This window comes from Aegilops tauschii, chromosome 2 (genome assembly GCF_002575655.3).
Source record: "Aegilops tauschii subsp. strangulata cultivar AL8/78 chromosome 2, Aet v6.0, whole genome shotgun sequence".
Taxonomy (NCBI): Eukaryota; Viridiplantae; Streptophyta; class Magnoliopsida; order Poales; family Poaceae; genus Aegilops; species Aegilops tauschii.
The window spans coordinates 95,819,528-95,843,547 of record NC_053036.3 but is presented as its reverse complement, the minus strand read 5'-3'; the positions used below and the strand labels follow the sequence as shown (position 1 = coordinate 95,843,547).

General features: G+C 45.3%; 1 protein-coding gene and 2 long non-coding RNA genes across 5 annotated transcripts; 2 read left to right on the top strand and 1 right to left on the bottom strand.

Annotated features, from left to right (window-relative positions):
* The first annotated feature begins 399 nt into the window (after positions 1-399).
* Positions 400-4,082, top strand: LOC109749173 (uncharacterized). Of its 3 annotated transcripts, none has more exons than XR_012201919.1 (5): positions 424-843; positions 963-1,017; positions 3,060-3,123; positions 3,214-3,435; positions 3,852-4,082. It is a non-coding gene; the product is annotated as an uncharacterized lncRNA (long non-coding RNA). The 3 variants fall into 3 exon arrangements; XR_012201918.1 differs by having other exon boundaries at positions 425-843; positions 963-2,101; XR_012201917.1 differs by having other exon boundaries at positions 400-843; positions 3,060-3,435.
* A 6,936-nt stretch (positions 4,083-11,018) lies between these two features.
* On the bottom strand, positions 11,019-11,636 carry LOC141040784 (uncharacterized). The gene has a single exon (XM_073506903.1). It carries the CDS (start codon positions 11,634-11,636, stop codon positions 11,019-11,021), a length of 618 nt encoding a protein of 205 aa, XP_073363004.1.
* Positions 11,637-16,566: 4,930 nt separating this feature from the next.
* On the top strand, positions 16,567-18,137 carry LOC123497336 (uncharacterized). Its single transcript, XR_006671023.2, has 5 exons — positions 16,567-16,738; positions 16,814-17,019; positions 17,106-17,403; positions 17,485-17,583; positions 17,665-18,137. It is a non-coding gene; the product is annotated as an uncharacterized lncRNA (long non-coding RNA).
* Positions 18,138-24,020: the final 5,883 nt, after the last annotated feature.

Genomic DNA, 24,020 nt, shown 5'->3' with positions numbered 1-24,020 from the left:
AATGGCCTGAATTTCCTGCAAACAAAGTTTATAGGCAGATTTTGAAGAACAAATATCATTATGAGTGAGATCCCAACAAAGCGTATCCGGACTATCATCATCAATAATATCTGTTTGCACAATAAGAGAGGCCAAAGGTTCTTGAAAAAGAGAGCAAACCAAGTCCTGATTCCAAGTTTTTTGGTCCGGAAACCAAAGATCTTTAACTAAAATGGATATTGAAAACCATGTCGTTGATGAATAAGACAATCATGAACTGATCTCCAAAGAGAGCACCAAGGAGTGCTCTAAATTGAGATATTGCCTTGAGATAATTGATAAAAAGAATGGGCTTTGAGTTTTGGTAGAATTTTAAGAATAGAAGCCCAAAAGGCCGACTTAGGAGAATTAGCAGAGGCTGTCCATATGGAGGCATTATGAAAATATTTGCTTCGTCCTCCGGCACCGGCCAAGCAGACTCCACATCCAATCGCCCACGCCTCCTCTCGACCCAGGCACATCGCATCCTTCCCTCACCCCTGCCGCCTCTATGCCACTCCTAACCCTTTCTCTTCTCAATCCGGCTCCATGGAGGTGGCCGGCAGGGAGGACGAGGACGTGGAGGAGGGCGCTGCCGATGGCGCCAGAAGCAGCTCGACAAGAACCACCGTCACGCGGAGGCAAGTCGCCATCGACACGGCCTCTTCGTCTGCGCCATCAAGGGCCAACAGCTCCAGATCCGGGAGCATCTTCCCGGAGGCGGAGCCGGCGACTCCTGATGCACCTGGTGATGGCCGGGGTAGCGATCCAGTCGACCTTCTGGATGTTGGCTTCCTCACTATGCTGCAACCACCTCCTCCGCAGGTCAGTGGTGTTATGTCCTCTTCGGCAGTGGCGAGATCTGGCAGGAGCACGAGGGAGGTGCATACCATCTGTTCGACGGTATGCCTATACTGATTGATTGCTCCTCTTTTCCTCTACAGGTGGACGAGTGCTACGAGCCGGCAGTTCCTGAAAATTTTCTTGCAACCGGTTGAGGTTTTTCTCTGACCATTCCTCCGAGATTCCCTTTTTTTTTACACTGTTTGTGAAAAGAGAGGTGAGAAAGGAAGTGCTGGACTAGCTGTTGCGATGGGGATTAATTCAAAAGATTAGAGGAGATAAGTCAGCAAAGATTTAGGTGATGTTCCTGCTGCTAATGTGTATGCGACTGAAAAGTCAGAGGGTAGAAGAGAAAATTTTGCTGCTAATGCATATACAAAGAGAGAGGGTTGATGTTGCTATTTTGTTCCCTATTAGAATTGGTCGCTCTATGGGATTCGGGAGAATTGATTTTAACCCCCCCTGTTCGCTCGCCTTTGATCATATACCCCTTTCTTTGCTTGCTTGCCTCTGAACCCCCTCAGTTCTGTCTACTTCTTGCTGATTGCCCCCTTTGGCATGTTTAACAAATTTGTCAGTATATCAATCTCCCTCAGCACCTAGGGTTTCTACAATTTAGACAATCGTACCACAGGACCACACAAAGTCCACGGAAAACGGAAGGGGGAAAGCTTGCCTTACCTTGGGGCAGCAATGGAGGGCGGCGGATTGGGGGTGGGGGTGGGGGTGGCGGGACGCGGCGGAGCAGCAGGGGAGATGGACGGCGGATTGGGAGAGGCGGCGGGGGCGACGCGGCGGAGCAGGGGCGACGGACGGCGGGGCACAGCGGCTATGGCGGCTGGTCGCCTTGCTAGATCGAACAAGACGAGAGAGGGAGAGAGGCGAGAAGTGAAACGAACGGGCCAACCCTCCTCTGTCTCGCGTGTTGAGGAAACTGCACGAGGACGTATTAGTCCAGATTTCGTTCATTATTAGCTAATTGAACAGATAACAACGCCAAGGGGGGCAATCAGCAAGAAGGAGATGGTACTGAGGGGCTTCAGAGGGAGGCAAACCAAGAAAGGGTTCTATCATCAAAGGCGAGGGAACTGGGGGGGTTAAAATCAATTCTCCCTCTGTGGGGATTCCACCATTAGCAGAAAGATCAAGGCAATGTGATAACTTTATGAGGACATATTTTGTGTCTAAATCTGCTGAGTTATATGATGTGTAACATGGCAGTGTTGCTGAATGGAAGGAGGTAATTTGCTTGCTCTTTCTAAATTTGTTGGTTTCTTCATGCTATATTGATTAATATTGTAATATTTAATATTGTTTTGTCGGCTCCCTTGTTGTTGTGATCTTCGTGTTGAAAAGGCAGTACGAACACTCGATTAGAGGATCCTGCTAGGCCTCTCTACCTCATAGAACTTGATATGGGTTGCCTTGTTCCTCTCATTCTTATTCTTCTCAGAATTTAGGGTTGGGCGTTGAACATACATGCACAGGTTGGTTTCAGTTTTCTGTGTAAACTGAAGCAGGGGATAAGTCAATATACATATGTCGTGTTCCAGATTAGAAATTAAGAGAAGAGAGAGAGAAACGATTGGTTAGTAAAATATGTAGCTGCAAGTTTACATAGTGGAATTGCTGACCAAAGTTTTTCTCTAATGTACATTTCGGAAATTCCTAATACTTAAAACTTGTTTTTCAGCCCGTTTTCTGTCATCAGAAAATACAAATAGCATTTTTTTCAATCAGTTAACAGTATGAACAGTCAGCTAACAATACAAATATGGTAGCATTTTTCAGCCTATTACTTACTGAATGCGAGTCATTGGCATTTTTTCAGTCGGTTAACAAACAGTTTTTCAGTTAGTGAACAAATAGCAACACTTCAGAAGCTTTTTTAGATAAGCTACAGAGATAAGCAGCAGTTTTTCAATCAGTTAACAAACAGCAGCACAACAGTTTTTCAGTCACCTGATCTTTGTCCAATTTTTTCTCGCTTGTTACAGGTCACCATTGTATTCGACCTGGGAACCTACATACAGATTTTCATCTATGATATTTCAGCATCTTCTATGCTTCCAATCTGTTAATTTAATTTTACTTATAAACGGCACAACCTTCCCTTCTCCTTTTTCGTGTGTAGAATTGATGATTGATGTAGTTTCACTGAATCAAAATACTGATGCCTTTTCCCTTCTCCTTGACAGCTTTGCGAGAGCTAGGAAAGTATTGGTGGAATCTCATGAAGAAGAGAGACAGATAATGTTTGAGGTGAATTCCTTCACCTCATGCTTATGGGAAATTCTGCAATGATGCCCAGCGGCACACCACTCTCAAGTCTGAGATGAATTCCTTCACCAGAGGTTCTCCTTCGTGAGCTACGTCAGCGCTCAGAAGGCATGCATCGAAGCCCTTGACGGCTGGTTGTCCAGGTTCATCCTAACAGACACCATTTGTTACTCCCGGGGGATCTCCTTGATTGCGCCCGACAGGGCCGGCACGCCGCCCCTGGTGGTGATCATGAGTGGCACACCATGCTGTCGACGACTGGATCGATCCTCCTCACTAGTGACTCCGGCATAGGTATTCCTCTCCTCTCCTCTGCTCTGCTCTCTCTCTCTCTCTCTCTCTCTCTCTCATGCCACTGGTTCCATCTCACATCAATAAAAAATTAAAATGCATGAAAGGTGGCCTTTTTATTTCAATGTATGTGTGGCACTTTGAGCATCCATATGCTTGTAACAATGCCACTTTGAGCACACCAAGCTATAATTTTACACTACATAATTGTGTGTTTAGTTTCCGTTGGGGAGAGGTGGTTCAACACCGAGTAGAACAGAATTATAGTCTCTGTAATTTCAATGTACATGTGGCACTTCGAGAGCTTAGATGCTTGTAACATTGCTGTCGTTTCGAAACCAATCTCTCAGAATTTTTACAGTGCCGGTTACTTTTCATTGCACTGAATTATGTGTTTCATTTCTGCTGGATTGGTGCAGGACTTGGCGATGGGGAGAGGTCGTTCAGCGCTGCGGAGAGCTGGTGCCAAGAACTAACTGTTGATGTGGAATCATATTTATTAAATAATTATCAGTTTGACTTATTCGCTTGTATTCAAACTGTACTGCATTTTTGTTTGAGTCATGTTTTTTCATGTTCATGATAGTTCTTATATACTGTGCTTCTCATAATTTGGGTGGGACTTTTTATAGAGGTAACCTTTGGTATTATTGAGTGGTTTTCAACTAATTTGGGAAAGCAATTGGTTTTGTTTTCCGTAATCAGATGTAGAATTTGCATAGTAGAAGGTATCAAAGCGATGCATATATTGTGAAATGTGTCTATCTAGCTGGTCTTAGTTTCAGTTAGATAACTTTATGTTCATTGATCCTGAGTATAATGGCTTCGTTTTTTTGTCCTGCTGTAAGCAATTCTTTATTGTGTGGAGTTTGTCAGTATAATTACTTGATGAATTTGGTTATTTTTCAACAGATAGCTGAAGAAGATTAGGTGATTTGGCAATTCAATTGCTGAAAATGTTGCATGCAATGGAGAGCCATATAAGTGTGCTTGCAGTGTCTACTATTGATTCTATGCATCGTTCAGTTCAAAAGAGTATAGGACAGGTATCATACCTACAGAACTGAATGTACCATGAAATAATCTTGAATAATCAACCATATGGTTCAACTGAACACATGTTTATTAATTCAGTAACTAAGTTATGTTTTCCGATTCGATAAGTTATCCCATAAGATAAATTTAAATAGATTAATTACTGATCAAATACATTTTAGGTATTTCATAGAATACTCAAGTCCTATGCAGCAAAATTATATGCCAGGTTGCCAAAAGGTGGTACTGGTATTGTTGCAGCTGTTGACATTATAAATTAGAACATTGTCTTTGTTTGGTAATTTGCAGATGCAAGCGCTTCTGACTGCTAAAGTTTCTAATTTAGAATAAGGAGCAAGGCACTCGGTTGTAGTTCAGATCATAGGCTTGCTATGACTCTCTTTTGCGATTCAAAATTTTAGTGCAAGAATCTTGGCTTCTTGTGGGGTCTCTGTAGTAAAATCTCATTCATCATCATCAACAGATGATTTCATTTTGTGTATGCTTGAGTTTAGAAATTTTTGTCTCACTGTCCATCGTCGACGTACCGTCCATGAGCTGTTCATATAAGTCTAGTGATAATATCTCTGATTTATTTTAATAATGTACACTTCCACCAATGCATTTCTGTTGGTCCTGTAACTACTACTTTCGCCTCAAAGATTGCCACTGATCAGCTTTCATGTCTATAACATGATTATCTAGCTACATGTGCTCCATCTCTCCTGTTTTGTTCTATTACAAATGTCACTTTCTTCACTAATCACGGTCATTAGCATAAAAAGGACAGTGGAAGGGACGCCACCTACCTGGCACCGCAAAGCTTCCGCTCAGGCGACGCATCAGGGGTGTGCCTCCGTGTCCACGTCGGTAGCCTGCACTGTGCGGGCGAGTCAGATTTTTACCGTGGAGAAAAAAACGCAGCAAGTGCGGGCGACTTCCTCTTAGTGTTACTATAAAACTTATTGGGCAATCATATTTAATTGTTGAATGTGTTTAACCTGGTTGGGAATAATCCACTACCTAAGGGGATCAAGATCTCCGAAATATTATTGTTTGTTCAAAGGTTGTTTGTTCTGTTATCAGTTAGAAATTCTATTGCAAGTTCACATGTTCGTCAGCAATTAGAGAAAAAAGGGGTGAGCGGGTCGCTTATCAATTTGGCACCGCACAAACTTCCTCTCAAGAGGCGCCATAGTAAGGGTAACCACCCCTTGGTGGTTTTGGGGGATTTTAATGAAATTTTATACCCATCGGAAAAAGAGGGTGGTATGGCTAGACCACTTGGTATGATGAGAGAATTCCGTGAATGTCTAATGGATTGCGGGCTAGAGGACCTAGGCTATAAGGGTGACCTGTTCACTTGGAGGAGAGGCGAAATACGTGAACGTCTTGATCGAGCGGTCTGTAATATAGCGTGGGCAAAAAAATTCCCACGAGCGGCAGTGATCAATGAAGAACATGTTCATTCTGATCATCGCCCAATTGTACTGGATACAGATTACTTAGATGAAAAATCTTTAAACAACCAGAGGGGCGTGTTAAACAGTTTGAGGCGAGGTGGTTGAAGGAAGAAACGGTCACTGAAATTGTTAAGGCACCGTGGGAGAAAGCAAAACTTGCAGGTATTGGACCCTCACTTGTTGATTGTACAAGAGCAGTGCATGCCGATCTGCATAACTGGGACCGGGAAACTCTGAAGGGACCAAAGGTCAGAATTAGGAAATAAAAAAGAAGAATTGGAGAGAATAAGGCGTGGCCCATTGAATATGGAGTCTCGATGTCTTCAGAAGAAAATTATTGTGCTAATTGAAAATATCTTGGATCAAGAGGAAATTTTTTGGTTACAGAGAGGACGGGCAAACTGGTTGATGCACGTGCATCGTAATACCTCTTTCTTTCATAACGCAGCCACGGCCAGGAAAAAAAAATATAAAGAAACTATTAAACGAGTCTGGAAATTGGATAACATGAAAGGAGTTGACGAATCACATCACTGAATATTTCACAAAGCTCTTTACATCGGAAGTTCACCATCCGAATCAAGAAGTCTTATCACTAGTCCGTAGGAGAGTGTCAAACGAAATGAATAATGCTCTACTTGCTCCTTATACCGCGGAAGATGCTCGCAAGGCTTTATTTGATATTGGGGACCTGAAAGCTCCAGGGCCAGATGGACTCCATGCCATTTTCTACAAAAGGTTCTGGCCCATGATGGGGGAAGACCTAATCGAGGAGGTTTTGAAAGCAATCAATACATGTACTATCCCGAATGGATGGAATGATACGGCAATTGTGATGATTCCTAAGATTAATACACCAGAAAAGGTAACTCAATTTAGGCCGATCAGCTTATGTAATGTGGTATACAAAATAATTGCAAAATTGGTGGCTTCTCGACTGAAGACTTTTCTACAGAAATCATTAGCCCAACACAAAGTGCATTCGTACCGGGTAGATTGATAACGAACAATATTTTAGTGGCCTACGAATGTTTTCACACAATCAAGAATAAAAGAGAGGGTAGAGAGGGTTTGTGTGCTATAAAACTTGACATGCACAAAGCTTACGATAGAGTCGAGTGGGTTTTTTCAAAGGAGATTATGTTGAAGTTGGGTTTTCGTCGAGAGTGGGTTAATTTGGTTATGCAATGCCTCACAACTGTAGAATACAAAGTAAGGATTAACGCAGAGGAAAGTGAGAGTTTTCAGCTTACTAGAGGGCTGAGGCAGGGGGACCCGCTATCACCATACCTCTTTCTACTATGCACGGAAGGGTTGAATGCTTTGCTCTTGCATGCTGAGGAGAACGGGAAAATATCAGGAGTTAAAGTTTGTAGAGACGCCCCGCCAGTTACAAATCTTCTCTTTGCGGATGATTCATTGATTTTGATGAAAGCCAACCAACAGAATGCGTCGGCCCTGAAATCAGTACTAGATTTATATTGTGCGGCGTCGGTACAACTGGTAAGCGTGGAAAAGTCCAGTATTTTCTTTAGCCCTAATACAAAGGTTGAGATCAGAGAACAAATGTGTACAATGCTAAATATAATGACCGAGGCCCTGAATGACAAATACTTGGGCTTGCCAGCAAACGTGGGTGTTGATAAAACATATTGCTTTAAATTTTTGATTGAACGTATTGTTAAGAAAATTAGTGGTTGGAAGGAAAAATTACTATCTGCCGGAGGGAAGGAGATCCTGCTCAAGGCTGTGATCCAAGCCATACCTACCTATGCAATGTCAGTCTTTAAAATTCCTAAAAATTTTTGTAAAGGAATCATCGACGCGATTGCGCATTTTTGGTGGGGAGACGAGGAGAACCAGAGGAGGATGCACTGGATGGCCTGGTGAAAAATGTGTGTACCAAAAGTCCAAGGACGAATGGGTTTCCGTGATATCCATTGTTTCAACCTGGCTCTGCTTGCCAAACAGGCATGGCGTCTCCTTGATAATCCTGTTCCTTCTGTGCCACCATTCTAAGGGCCAAGTACTATCCTGATGGCGACTTGCTGAATTCCAAGCCAAAGCATGGTGCTTCCTTCACCTGGCAAAGCATCATGGCAGGCATAACTACTCTGAAACGTGGCTATATTTGGCGAGTGGGGAATGAACATAATATCAATATCTGGGAAGATGCCTGGATCCCAAATTGTGCCACTAGGAAGATTGTGACTCCTAAGGGGGGACAATTGTTATCAAAAGTGGTGGATTTGATTGACCCCATCTCGAATAATTGGGATGAGGACCTGAATAGACAAGCTATGTGGCCCATTGATGCACAACGGATTCTTTCAATCCCAATTTCGCAACATAATATGACATATTTCATTGCCCGGAGTTATACAAAAAATGGTACGTTCTCGGTACGGTCTGCTTAATCCGTGGAGTGGAACTATCAGTATGGGAGTCAACTAAAACACTCTAATGGGATGGGGCGAACCACACCTAACCCTATATGGTGTCAAATATGGAAGTTATCATGTCCGGGAAAAGTCAAATTTTTTATATGGCGTACGTTACATGGCACTCTCCCATGTCGGGCAACACTAGCTAACAGACACATGAAGGTTTGGCCCTTGTGCCCTACTTGCTCTCAGGGTGTACAAGACACGAAACACATGCTTTTTCTATGTACTAAAGCAAAGGAGGTCTGAAAGAGACTAGGGATGGATGACATTATTGATAGAGCTTGTGAGGTTGATCGTGCTAGAGAGGCGATATTGAATACCTTTTACTTCTTCCAGAGCAAGATTTGCATATTATGGGGTACCAAAAGTACGAGAAATGATGGATATTTCAGCTTGGTATCTATGGTGGGAGAGACGGAAATTAGTGCACATGGAAGTAACTCAGAATGCAACTCAGATATCAATGGGGATCATAGCCCTTACATACAATTTTGTAAATGCATCATCTTTAAAGGCGTCCATAAAAAGGGGGGTTGACTTTGTCCTCCTAGGGGTTTCGTGAAACTCAATGTTGACGCCTCTTTTGATCATGACATGCTGAAGGGTACGACGGGGGCAGTCCTGCGAGACGACAAAGGTAGGTTTATTGTAGGAGGAAATGGAAAGATCGACCATTGCGCGGATGTTCTGATTGCAGAAGCATTAGGTCTCAAATTTGGACTAACATTAGCGCAAAGGGCGGGGTGCAACCGATTAATCATCAACTCAGATAATCTGGATGTGATTGAGACCATGCACGATGGATGACAATCAACGGGTGCGGCGGCGGCAATTTTTGATGACTGCTTTCACTATGGATGTGATTTTATCATGACTAGATTCGAACACTGTAATAGAGAACCAAATAAAGTAGCACATCAACTTGCTAGATTAGCTAGATTTTCTTCAACTTCGGATTGGTTTGAGGAGCCTCCAAATGAAATTGTAATGATCCTGACAAACGATGTACTATTTATTTCTAATGAATAAAGTTTCGTTTTAACTTAAAAAAACTATTATCCAGTTCACCTTTTACTCGCCTGTATGCACAGATATGGAATTGTTTCCTATGAAGAAAATCTTCTAAGAGCTTGCTGAAGACAGTAGATGTTTATCTGACATACTCTCCCCCAAGCTCAACATTATCTGCTCATCAAATACAGTTCATGCCTCTCTTATGAATCCGTGTCTACTGTAGAAGTCAATAAATGCGCTCCCCAGAAACTTGCTCTTGTCAAGTCCATGTCTTAGGAGAAGCCATGGACCTCTTTTGCATGCCCGGATAATTTCAGGCCAGAAAGACTCGAAAGTATACTTGTCATGGTATTAGAATTTGGTTTTAACCTTGAAGCAACCATTTCAGTAAACAAACTGACACTCACATGATACATTTCAGTAACCTTGAAGCAATCAATTAAACCCATTAAGCTACGCGGGAAGGGCGGCCAATCAGCTATGCCACATGGCGCAAGCTAGTTGGCCGCGGTGAGAACTCTTTTTGAGTTCTTTTTAGATGAAGTTAAGCTACGCGGGAAGGGCAGCCAATCAGCTATGCCACATGACGCAAGCTAGTTGGCCGTGGTGAGAACTCTTTTTGAGTTCTTTCTAGATGTACGTACGACAATGGTCAGCAGCCGGTCGATCAGTTGGATGGACGAGCGAGATCATGTCGTACGAAAATTGTACGCACTGTTCATCGTATGCACAACAATTTCGACATTGGAAACACATTGATCATCAGCAACTCCACATCTTACTGCGCATCCATGCAACGCCGTTCCAGCTCGTAACTCTTTCACCCTGCCAAATGCGATAGTGGCAATGATCACGGAATCAGCCAAGAATCCTACCGATCACATCCTGTCGAACAAACTCATCGCATCGAGCCAATCTCTTGCATGCACGGTTCCTCCGATCATGGCGGTCCACGCTGCCACATCCCTTTCCTGCATGCTCTCGAACACACTCCTCGCCTCGCCCAAGCACCCACACTTGGCAAACATGTCCACGAGCGTGCACTGCACAAACAGATTGGGCGTCGCATAGCCACGGGCAACGCCGGCCTGCCTCCACATGCTCTCTTATCATCCGGCCCTGCTCAACCGCTCTGAGCGCCTTGATGCCCGCCGGGTGGGGACGTGAAACAATCCGCCGCAGCCGAATCATCTTCGACCATCGCCCGGCACGTCTCCAGCGCCTCGGAGAACCGGCCTGGGTAGACGAGGCCCTTGATCACGGCGTTCCACGCGAAGGAGTTCCTCCTGGGCATTCCATCGAGCATGCCTGCGTGTGCTCGATCTGCCCGAGTGTGAGGCCCCTGAGATAGATCTCACAGGATTCATGGTGGATTGGTAGGAGAAGAGGGGCTGAGGAAGAGAGAACAAGAGAGTTCAGAGAACAAGAGAGAGTTCAAAGAACGGAGAGAGAGATTCAGACGTTTCCTTTCATTTCCGATACCTGTACATGACTCACACGCTGGGGTTATATCGTCCCCATACAGCTCAGCACACGCACACACTACACCGCCCATAGCCAGCCAACAACTGACTGACCAAGGACCCCACCCTTAGCTCCACGCTGTCCGTCACCACCACAGACGCAGTCAAGGTGGGGGCGTGACACTATCCCCACCTGAAGACGAAGCCCCATCCCAAAGAGAACTAAGTGGAAAACATGCTCGAAAAACGTTGTAATCTTCCCAGGTAGCGTGATCCTCTGCCAGTCCTTGCCACTTGAACCTGATCTGTGGAGTCGCTTCATTTCCTTTCTTAACCAAACGACGCTCCAGGATCGCCTCAGGATGAAGAGAAATTGTAGATAGGTCAGGTGGTGCTGGTAGTTCAGCAAATACTGGGGAATAGTCAGCAGTGAAGGGCTTCAACTGTGAAACGTGGAACACCGGATGAATTAAGCAGTCTAGAGGAAGATCTAGGCGATAAGCTGCTGCGCCAATCTTCTCTGTCACCTTGAAGGGTCCATAGAATTTCAGGGCCAATTTGGCACAAGGACGGTTGACCAGAGAAGTCTGTGCATAGGGTTGCAACTTCAACAACACTGCTTCACCCACAACAAAATGTCGATCCTGTCGGCGCTTGTCTGCTTGAGCCTTGATCCGCTCTTGAGCTCGCCTTAAGTGTTCTCTGAGCATGGTGAAGAAATCCTCCCGGTCCGCCGCCAAATCTGCCAGGGAAGTGGGAAGTTCGCCTGTATCCATAGGCATTGGTGCCGAAATTTGGCTCGATTCCATACAAGGCTTTAAAGGGTGTGCAACCAAGTGAGGTATGATATGATGAGTTGTACCAAAATTCTGCCATAGACAACCAACGCTTCCATTTGGTGGGACTGTCATGAACAGTACAACGAAGATACTATTCCAAACACTGATTGACCCTCTCGGATTGGCCGTCCATTTGCGGATGATACGCCGTTGAATAACACAGTTTGGTACCAATTTCCTTGAAGAGCCTGCGCCAGAAGTGCCTGGTGAACACTCGATCTCTGTCCGAAACAATGGACGCTGGCACTCCATGTAATCTGACGATGTTGTCAACGAAAACAGTAGCAACAGAGTGTGCTGTGTATGGATGTTTCAGAGGGAAGAAATGAGCATATTTCGTCAGGCGATCGACCACTACCAGAATTACCTCAAATCCTTCTGACTTAGGAAGCCCATCAATAAAATCCATAGTGATATCTTTCCACGGACGAGAAGGTACAGGCAGTGGCTGTAGCAGACCCGCGGGCAAGGTGCGTTCGTGTTTAGCTTGTTGGCACACCTGACATTGCTTGATAAATTCATCAATGTGGCATTTCATACCCTGCCAGTAAAACAACTTGGAGAGTCGATGATAGGTGGCTCGAACACCAGAATGCCCTCCTACAGAACTAGAGTGCAAAGCATGAATGAGCTTAGTTTGAATTGCCGAATTTTTTCCAATCCAAAGCCTTCCATTGTGACGAATCAGGCCGTTGTCAAGTGAATAGCCTTTTTATCAGGACTATGCACGGCCAACTGAGCCATCAGTTCCAGGGCTTGAGTATCAGTCTGGTAAGAATTCACAACCTCCTGGACCCAAGCTGGTTGACAGACAGACATAGCAGTGATGGTGTATAACCGGCCCACTCGTGAAAGAGCATCTGCGTCATGATTTTCACTGCGGAAAGGTGCAATAGCACCCGGGAGTCCCGACCCCCGCTTATCGCACCGTTGAGCCCCCGCTAAGATTCGCACTTTAGCGTGTCCGGTCACAGACCATTTACAGTAGCAGCATCATACTTATCCAACCCATTGGCCTGTCACACGAGGCATGCAATGATTCACAGATGTAGGCTGTAGGACCTGGTTGTAGGCAGCAGAGGCCGACACTCATGTGATCATGTCACTGTTTAAAAACTGTCGCTTTCTCTCTGTTTGACATGCATGCACAATCTCTCTCTCTTCTAGCTGTCTCTCTACTTTCTCTTAGCTGTCTCTCTCACACACTTTCGTCTCACCTGCATGCACACTAGCACACGGTTCTCTCTCACTTCATTTGAAAAAGCTTTCTCTCTCCCACTTCTCTGGAAAAGAGAGTCTATCTCTTCAATTTAAAATTGTTCAAGAAGTGGATGAGTCAAGAGAAATTTAAAATGGTTCAAGGAATATGGGTCATGGGTAATCGTTCTGTGTGTGTACGAAGTGGATGTGTCAGAGAAATTGACCAGTATCAAGTTCTGCCATCTACCTCTTCTTTGTGGGGACCGGAAAGAGAGCATGAATCAGCCGCAGTACTCCACGTGCCCCGCCGTATTACTGTCCAGTAGGCCTGCTAAACAAAACACCATCACAGGAAATGGCACAAATCTCTAGGTAATGTGTTCTGCCTGGACGTACAGGATAACCGGGAGTCCCTACCCCCGGGACCTAAAAAGCACGTCTCTTTTCACTTCCCTTGCGATATTTGAACTGAAACTGAAGTCCCACCATTTTAGCCATAGCTTTGCGTTGCAAATCTGTAATCAGTTGTTGTTCTTGTAAATGGCACAAGCTGCGATGATCCGTAACAATGGTGAAGGGACCACGCTGTAGATAGATTCGCCACTTATCAATTGCCATGATGACTGCAAAGAACTCCTTTTCATAGACCGACATCTTTTGATTAGCTATACCCAGAGCTCTACTCAAGAACGCAATAGGATGATTGTTTTGGGACAACACAGCACCAATTCCGCTTGGTCTGCGCCGACGGCAGCGGTGGCTTCGACGGCGCCGTTGCGGCTCGCTCCAAATCAGGCTAACCCCGCTTGGGATTTTGGGCGAAAATTTGTGAAACAAATTTCCACACCCTTCGCGGTGGAATTTTACAGCCCGATCGAGAGATTATGAGCGCAGACGGTCGCGATCTAGGCTCTGAATACCATTTGTGAGGCCTCTGAGATGGATCTCACAGGATTCATGGTGGATTGGTAGGAGAAGAGGGGCTGAGGAAGAGAGAACAAGAGAGTTCAGAGAACAAGAGAGAGTTCAGAGAACGGAGAGAGAGATTCGGACGTTTCCTTTCATTTCCGATACCTGTACATGACTCACACGCTGGGGTTATATCGTCCCCATACAGCTCAGCACACGCGCACACTACACCGCCCATAGCCAGCCAACAACTGACTGACCAAGGACCCCACCCTTAGCTCCACGCTGTCCGTCACCACCACAGACGCAGTCAAGGTGGGGGCGTGACACCGAGCCTAGCATACACGTGCACCAGCTGAGCGGAGAGGACCGCGCCGTGGCGGTGGTCGCCGACGAGCACAGCGGCGTGCAGCCGCCGGGCCTCGGCGAGGGCGGGGCCCGACCGCAGCCGGAGGAGTAGCGACGCGTGTGAAATGGGCAAGGCGTCTACATGAGAGCCGCGACGATGTGCGGCGGAAGGGGAAGCGGGAGCCTTAGCTGGCAAAGGAGGAGGAGGGAACCGTGGCCTCGGTTTGAGACCGTGCGTGACGGTGAGAAGAGCATCGACGGGAGCCTCCGGCACCGCGCATGGTCTCAGCCCAGAAGCTAGTCGCTTCAAAAGTTTCAACCAAGTTTCAATCAAGCGCGGAGCCTGATTACCTCACGAGAAAAATTCACTCACGGTGAGCCGGTGCTGCGCTTGCTACAAATCATCCGGCTGACGCAAGTTCATTTTAAACCGCCTCAAGAGCCGTTAGATGAGGTGTCGTGCGGGGTTTTCTTCACTGTTCTGACCCATCTCTCTAAGTTTAACACGATTTGACCCATGTTTGAAACATTTTCCGGATCTGACCCAAACCGAGACGTCAACATCCGCGGCGTTCTGCTTGCACTGAAGATGCCACGAACCATGTCGTTTAGGCCTGGCCCACCTCCCTAGTCAGCCAGTTTGACCGTCCGACGTGGCAAAGGGGTAAACGCCATGACCCTTGGCGTTTAACCCCGGAGAGTAGAAAACCGGCAGAGCCGGCTCGGGTGCAGCCCAACCCACCCAAGACGCAGGAGGCGTGGCGCGCTACAGAAGCTCCGCTTCTCTCCTCCCCTCACCCAAATCAACCCCAAATCGCTTATTCTCTTCATCAAAAGTGTGGATCTGAGCCCCCACATCTTTCTTGAGGTATTCTCCACCGGATCCTCCGATTATTTTGGGTTCAAAACTTGTATTTTGGCAGCATTAATTCATACTTGTTGGAACCCTAGGATTCGTTTTCTTTGCACTTTTTTGAGAAAGGGGAGCCCATGTCTTGGTCATGTAGGTATGTTGTATACTTTAGAAGAGAAGGCATGTGTTTATATGGTAGGATTGGGAAGAGAAGGCATTTGTGGTAGGGTTGGCCATTTTAATTTTAGTTGCTATGTATATGGATTTAGATAGATGATTGCTTGAAATAGAATTGTAACATTTTTGTGTATTTTGTATGCTTCATTCTCATTGAGATATGGTCATATAATTAGGATGTTATATTGAGATTTTGTTATGTTGTGTTGCCATTGAAATATGTTGCCATTGATATTTTGTCATATATAGATAATTGATCTTGTTATCTTGACATTGAGATATGTTGCCCCGTGCATTGACATTTTGTCATATATAGATAAGCATGTTTTGTTATGTTGCCATTGAGATATGCATTAATGTTGATGTTGTTATGCCAAATATATGATATGTAGGATGTTATATAGTGTTATGTATGTTTCATTTGTTCATGCTTGATTTGTAGGATGGTGGATGAACGTTGGTACGACGATCTTCATAAAGGGTATGACAAAGAGCATCGTGCGCGGGACATTGAGAATCGCCGGGTAAGACTCAATCTATTTGAATACTTGGTTATTACTTCTCATTTTTGATAGTCACTAACCATAATGCAATGCTATTTTGCAGGAACTAAAACCTATGCGCATGAGGGGTCATAGTGCCCACGACTGGCCGTGCGACGAGCGGTATGAGCCATACTTCGAGAGATTGGGCCTTCTCCCGTTTGTGCTCCAGTTCAAGCGACACGCTCCGTCGATCAACCACGGGGCGATGACCGCACTTATTGACCGTTGGAGGCCAGAGACACGCACGTTCCACTTGTCATGTGAAGAGATGACCGTGACTTTGGAGGACATGGTGATGATTAGTGGCCTTCCAATCAATGGAGAAGCTTTGACCGGCACCACCATAACTGCGGATTGGCGAGATCGTGTTGGCCAATTGACAGGTGTTTTCCCCGTGCCTCCTGAAGAAGGCGAGCGTGACAGTGAGAAAGTGTTGCATCATTGGCTCCGAGAGGAGAGAGGAGTAGTATGCCCTTCGGACGCCAATGAGGTTGTTGTGCAGCAGCACACCTGAGCTTATCTATGGTATCTGTTAACGAGGGTAGTGTTCCCATATTCTACCGGTAATAAAGCCCAGTGGATATTCTTGGACCTACTAAGTGACTGGGACCGTAAGTACAGTTGGGGTTCAGGAGCACTAGCATACTTATATCGTTAGGTAATTAGTAACCAAATTGTTAATTTGTTTGCATTTGTAATTTCACCGACCTTATCAATAATTTCTGAATTTGCAGCTCGACGAGGCATGTCGTAGGAAGAAGGCGACATCTGGTATGGGTGGCTTTGTTTGGTGCCTTTAGCTTTGGATGTGGAAGCGGATGCCCGTTGGACGTCCCGACAGAAACAAGATACCACCTGAAGGATGGCTCCCACATGACGGGAGGCATGGAGTTGATCCTTGGCGGTTTCCGACCATCGCCTACTGTTGGGAGTTCACGAATGTGTACACAGGCAGCTCGGTTGCGCGATACAAATGCTACATGAACGATCTAGATATGTTGACTCATAAGCAGGTAATGATAACTTACGTAAGAGCACATCAATTGTGATGGAACCGTGTACTTAACTAGTATCATCTTGTGTTGTAGGTCGATTGGATGCCATATGATGGCGAGTGTGATTTCAGGATGAACAAGATGTGCACGCGTGACAGGAATATTTGGCGGGCGAGATGCCCACTGATATGCTTCTATGTTGTCGAGTGGCACTACCCAGACCGTGTCGCAAGACAATTTGGGAGAAGGCAAGGGACACCAAGGGATGAGAGTTATGAGACAAACCAATATCTGCATCGGTGAGATAGTTGTAGCTTTGGATATATAGTAGAGCATTATCAAAGACATATCTTGCTAATGCTTTCATCTTGTACATAATTTGCAGCATTAGTTGAAAGAATAACCCGGAAACTTCGACTTGGGCCATCAAGCACTCCGAGTGGATAGCTTTGTGGAATCAAAGAGCGGACCTAGTGGAGAAGGAAAGAAGACTCCATACTGATTCATTATATGAAGAGCATCTGAAGTGGCTTGCGGGACATTACCGGTTGAAGCTAAAGCCCGGTTGGAAGCGTTCGTAATTGGAAGAGTTGAATCGTGAGGGCGGGTACATAGACTTCAATGTACAAACGAGATACAACGAAGGGACACAACTTGACTACGCACAATTACACGACCGAGTGGTATGCTCCACACAATTAGAACCTATTTCGAGTGCATTTACATGTACTTCAAAGATAATTTTCGTGTTCTTCATTTTGCAGGGCATGGAGTTATTGCATTGTGTTAACGAGGCTGGTGTAGCACTTGGTGAAGATGATGGAAGTGAATTAACGAAGAAATCTCTTAGGAAAACAATGAAGGTATATGTTATCTCTATTCAAAAACCTCCATCTTTGCACACTATTTACTTAGTCTAGTATTGCATCTTCGTTATGTTGCAGAGTTTCGTGAGTCGGTTCCACAAGATGGCAGCTATGCTCTCTTGCCACAGAGGTAAAGCCGTCCTCACGGATGGAGCTTCTAGTAGCCGAGACAATAGACGGCGTCGTCGTCTTGTGTTGCATCAGGAAGAGCAAGAGGAAGTGTAAGAGGAGCAAGAGGAAGTGCAAGATGAGCAAGAGGAAGAGGAAGAGGAGTACAATCAATGTGAAGAGGAGGAGGTGCTTGGGATGTCTGAAATGGATGATGCGCCGCAGCCATCGCAGCCCACACAATGCACACCGCGCAGCAAAATAGGAAGGATGAAGAAGTGAATTAGTTTATATTAGATTCTCGCGAACTTTAGAAGTGGCGTGAACTCTATGTTAAATTTGCTAACTGAGACTTGTGTTAAATTTGCTACTTGAGACCTGGAACCCCTTGATGTTGCATGTAACTAATGAATTTGGGTGTTCTGTAAAAGGGGTAGACGGCACGGTCCCTGACGTTTTGGCCTGAGACACTGATTTTAGGTCTTCTATAAAAGGGGTAGACACCACAGTCCCTGGCGTTTTGGCCCGAGACACTGATTTCAGGTGTTCTGTAAAAGTGGTAGACACCACGATCCCTGGCGTTTTGGCCTGGAGACTGATTTTGGGTGTTCTTTAAAAGGTGCAGACGCCACGGTCCCTGGCATTTTGGCCTAGAGAGAGGCCTATACGCCAAGGTTTCTACATAGCAGGGACAGCAACAAACAAATGACAAATTAGTAGAATCTTGCTTGCATTGTCCCCATCACATAGTTCAAATAGATGGTCTCAAGTTCATAAACATAGCATTACATAGTTCAAATGACATACAACATCACATAGTTCAAATGAGCTCAACTGACATACGCAGTACAAACTTCAACCGACATAGTCCAAATGACATACAACATCACATAGTTCAACCCCTCGAATTTTTCTTGCGTGAATTCTCTTTCTTTTGTTTCTTGTGTGAATCATTTTTTTCTTGCTTCCATTGTCCCGATCTAGCACCGAGGAGCTTGGGTCGGTATATAGCAGCGGCAAGTCTGGCTCGTAATCTAGTGGGATAGGTTTCAATCAAATGTCTTTGTTTGGTCCAGGGTTGCAATAGATGACACCCGGTACTTTGAGAACCCAATCCCAATGAGCAGTCTGGGTTGGTATTGGGGACGTACCTTCATTGATTGCCCAGTTAATGATCTGTTGAGGCCTATTTAAGTCCATCTGACGATATTCTCGCATAGTTGCATAAAATGCGATTTGCCTACCTAGATCACTTCTACAATCAAGTTCAGGCCTTTTCATCTCGGTAAGATTCTTTTCCGTTTCAACGATGACATTATCTGAGTAATCAGAAAAATATAACCGTGCAGAGTTCCTCGCAGCTTCATTCCTTGCATCGCACTGTTCACCCATAGAGTCATCTTTTCTTTAATGAGTTCGAGGTTCTTTTCATCCGCCACATCCATATATTTCTCAATGAAAACCATCTTTGCGTCATTATTAAGTGCCATTCCTACAAGAGTGACCTACCATTATTAAATGCAACATTATAAAGAAGTATGTAACTCTATCGCTAATCATAAGCATAACAACTAGGGTAATCCTAATCCTAATCCTAACCCTAATCGTAAGCATAACACTAGGAGCATGCATACTACACCAACTTAATTCATTAGGCTAAAGGTAACAACACCATATAACACACTATATTCTTCCCTTTGTTTGCAAAGGATTTGAAAAAAAGGAAAAGCAAGGGTTTCAAATAATCCACTAACTGTGATGGATTCAACCAAACAAATCATGGGGGTGTACTAGAATTACCTCAGTGGTTGTAAATGACTCTGATCCAACGGTCGAATGGGACCGATTTGTGAGAGATTTGAGGGGAGTTTGGTTGGGGAAGAGAGAGTGGGGGGGGGGGCAGAAGCTCGGGGGTGTGAGGTTGAAGAATGAGTTATGGACTAGGCCCACAACAACTTATAATCTGCATAGGGCCAAAACGCCAGCAACCTTGGCGTCTAGGTGTGCAGAGGAGCAGACGCCGTGACTCCCAGCGTCTCGGGTTTACAGAAGCTTTACCTCATTCCTGGTCTCTGGAGCAGAGACCTAGACGCCTCAGTCCCTGGCGCCTGGGATGAAGAGCAGAGGGCTAGACGCCGCGGTTCCTGGCGTCTTGGTTTCATCGGGGGGAAGTTTACCTCTCTGGATATGACAATTTTGTAGCACAATTCACCACAATGGACAACTAATGAGAAAGTTAGGTTCATTACATACTTCCCATCAAATAGCATAACTTAGGTTCATTACATAGTTCCCATCAAATAGCATAACTTAGGTTCATTACATAGTTCCCATCAAATAGCACAATAGGTCCATGACATAGTTCATCACAAATTCTTGATACAATCCTCAAATAGTAGCACATTCAAATCTCTATTGGGTGACATGCGGCCATTTCCCCTTCTTATCGCGTGCCTCATCCTCCTCTTGTGCATCGCAAGCCCTCGCAAGCTTTCTTGCCCTCTCCTCTTCATGAGTTGCCTTCTCTTTTCGCGCCCTCTCCTCCTCACACTTCTTCCGCTCCTTCCTCTCCCTCTCACGACGTTCTTCATCCTCGGCTCTTTGTAAGGATTCTTCAAACAGTCGCTGTCTCCTAAGACAATCTTGAAGTTGGTCTTTTTGGACATCTTTTGGCACTTCATGATCTATCCATGTGAAGTACTTGCAAAGAGGAGGAGGTGACTACACACAAAACAAGTTTTTGTTTGTAATATAAAGTGAATCATAATGGAGAATAGCCTACTTTTCTAACATACCGGTGGGTTGTCATAGGCGTTAGTGGGACGTGCGCGATCATGTGCATAGTTGGGACACACAAAATATCTTGTTCTTTCCGTCCATGACTTCTTCCGGTCAGTGGAGACCTTCACCTTGCACTCATATCCACACCAACATGATGGGGTTTTCACTTCCTTCTCCTTCGTCTTGTCCAACCTTGCCTCTTGCCACTTGTTCGGCATGTCCTCTTGGTCAGCGCACCGCGGCCTTGTCGTGGAACTTGATGAAGGCATGCCTACGAGAAGATGAATTGTTAGATTGCAAAAATGCACGAATGCAAAAAACACACGAAATGCAAAAAACACAATATAATAAAACAAAAAACAGAATGAACAAATATTTACCATTCATAATTTGTCAACCATTTGGATTATGCAAGTAATCAAACACCGACCCGTTATCAGTCCTCCGTCCTCTTCTACCACCACCGGAACCACCTCTACGACCACCACTACTACCCCCTCTAGGGACTCCATTAGCGCCACCTCTACCACGTTGTCCACTCCTAGCACCTCCTCTAGGGCCTCTACCAGCACACGAACCACCTCTACGACCATCGGTACCCCCTCTACGACCACCTGAACCCCCTCTGCCACCACCTGACTGACTCGTGGTTGGATTGCCCTTCTTTTATGTTTTCCTTTTCTTAGAGCATGTTCTCACATTGTGTCCCGAATTATCACATTTACCACAGTTGATAGTGTCCGGAGGCTCCATAAAGTGCCCGCTACCAAATTGGTTCATGCCAGTGTATCCAGCTAGGTTGTCCATATCGCATCTCAACCGTTTCTATCTGATTCTACCCTTGGGCTCAACCTTGAGCAAAGGATCGGGCCTAAGCTCCAGGCCATTATAGTCAGGCCACTGTGATGGGTCCAGGAACGGATGGAATCGAGGCGCCCATGTCAACCTAGTAGCTTCAAGATTGAACTCATGCATCCTCATGATTGTCCCATCAGACACATGTATATTTCTTGATGACGCCACCATCAAAAGATGAGAGCACGACCAATGATACTTACTAGGCCTCTCGCACTGACACCACTGTCTCTTAAGGTGCACCTCGAATGCACGACCACCATATGACATACCATCTCTTGTTGTCCCACGAGGCTCGTCGATTTGATAGGTCATATCATAGGTGTTGAATAGCCTAACTTTCTATGCCGAGGACTTGCTTTGCTATAACATCATCTACTCTTCAACCTTTGGTGGATATTCCATTTTTTCACCAATCCACGTCACGGTTTCCGCTGAATGCATCAGAAAATACTCATTAATCTTGAAGAATGTATATTCCACTATTGCAGTCACCGGCAATGGGCGGGAACCTCTGAGCACATTGTTAAAACATTCGACCATGTTACTGGTCATGTCGCCATATCTCCAACCTCCTTCGTCATGAGCGCGTGCCCACTTGTGTTTCTCTGGAAAATTTCGTGTTAAGAAATCTTTCCCTCCTTTGTTCGCAACTTCGTAGAGCTTGTCAAAGCGAATGGTGAACGCACCGGTGCCGAAGGCCACACAAACATGGGTTAGATCCTTGCTCAACTCCTCGCTCTTACATGCCCTATAAAAGTTTTCCACGAAATGCCTCATGCACCATCGATGGTGAAGCTTTGGAAGTCCTGGAATAATAATGTCCATGGCTTTCAGTATGCCCTGGTGCCGGTCTGGTATAATGCACACTTCTCTATCACCAATGACATTTTCCTTAACATGACGCATGAACCACTCCCAGTTGTCCTGGTGCTCGAAGGGCACCAAACCAAATGCCACCGGCAACACACTGTCATTGGAGGAGTGTGCCATTGCTACCATGATTGTGCCCTTGTATCGACCGGTCAAGAATGTGCCATCAATAGACAAAACCAGATGGCAATGCTTAAAGGCCGTGATGCATTGTCCAAAACTCAGAAGGCACGGTGAAACACTCCATGACCATCATCCTCGACCACATGATACATGCCGGGGTTCCTATGGGCAATCGCTCCCAACAACTGCGGGAGGCGATTGTATGCTTCTTCCCAACTACCATACAACATCCTTAAAGCATTTGACTTGGCCTTCCATGTCTTCCCATAGTTGACTTTGTATCCAAACATTTTTTTCACCGTCGTCATGAGGAGCTTCACCTTCACGGTTGGATCACTTGATACTTCTTTCATTAATTTAAACCCGAGAAACTCAGACGTGAGTTGACGGTGTGTCTTAGGCTTCTTTTTTGACGGTGGCCTGCACGTGTGAGTACACACACAACTTGTTAACAACCATGGCCTAGTTTTAATTCTTATTCCATGGACCGCCCATGGGCATCCTTCTTTGTCACAATGGATGGAGTAATGCACTTTTTGGTCCGAGTGCCCAACAAGATATGGTCTATGGTTCCTAATAGCATAGTCACTTAGCCATACTTTGAAGGCCTGCAAACTCACAAACTTCAACCCTTTCTTCAAGTAAGCATTCTCGTCTTCATCCTCGTCCCTTGGTTCGCCCGGTTCCGGGCAAGGTCTCGGCTCTATCACCTTACTCATGCCACCATCAACTACCGCCTTGTGGGCTAGCCTGAGATCACGAAACAATGGAGTTCTTATTTCCAAACTGGTCACCTCTTTGTGTATACGGTTCTCTCTCTCCGTGAATCCATCCACGTCCAGTTCTTCCTCCAGACCTCATCATCTGAGTCATACGCATATGCACGACCATAGGGGATCTCACGGTCCATGTCTTGCTGCCTGACAAACGCTTCCAAGTCACCGATGTCATTGCCATGAATCTCATCCTCTTGCTCATCATCAACATTGCATCATCCTCTAGTGCAAGGCGAGCCCTTTCAAGCTTCCTAACTCTCTCCTCCTCTTCAGCCATCTTCTTGTTTTTGCATGCCATGTCCGCCTCACGCTTTCGTCATTCCCTCTTCTCCTTCTCATTTGCATGAGTCTCATCCTTGTGCCTGTCATCATCATCATCATCACCATGACCACATTGGACATCACCATTACCATCAACATATTGTTCATTAACTTTTTCAAGAGCATGCCCAACAACTTCATTTTCTTGGCTAGGTGGCGGTTGGCTAGAAGTATTGGAGCCATAGACCTCGGCACTATCCACAACACGAGTCACACTTCTACTAGGGCTCATATCATGACACGGGGAGGACACTTGGCGGTTCAAGTCAATATCAAGCCGCGGACCTTGCCCCTTCGTGGCAAACAATTCAAGTGACATGTCTTCCGAGGCCGCAACTTTACCATCCATCTAAAAGGGACAACAAACAAGATGAATAAATGATAATTATAATGCATAGTTGCAAAAACTATGCAACTCTAATGAATCAATGACAACTATGTATTCCTAATGAGTTGTATAAAAAACAAATTAAAATTTATGTACTAAATAAATCATGTCATTTGCTTAACACATAACCTAACCCTAACCATCATATTTATCAAATCCATCATTTGTACCCACAAAATGCATATCCCATTACTACTATCACCACAACA

Bases quoted from the DNA above. Each gene is read 5' to 3' on its own strand.
- LOC141040784 (XM_073506903.1), bottom strand. From the start codon at position 11,636: ATGCCTATGGATACAGGCGAACTTCCCACTTCCCTGGCAGATTTGGCG.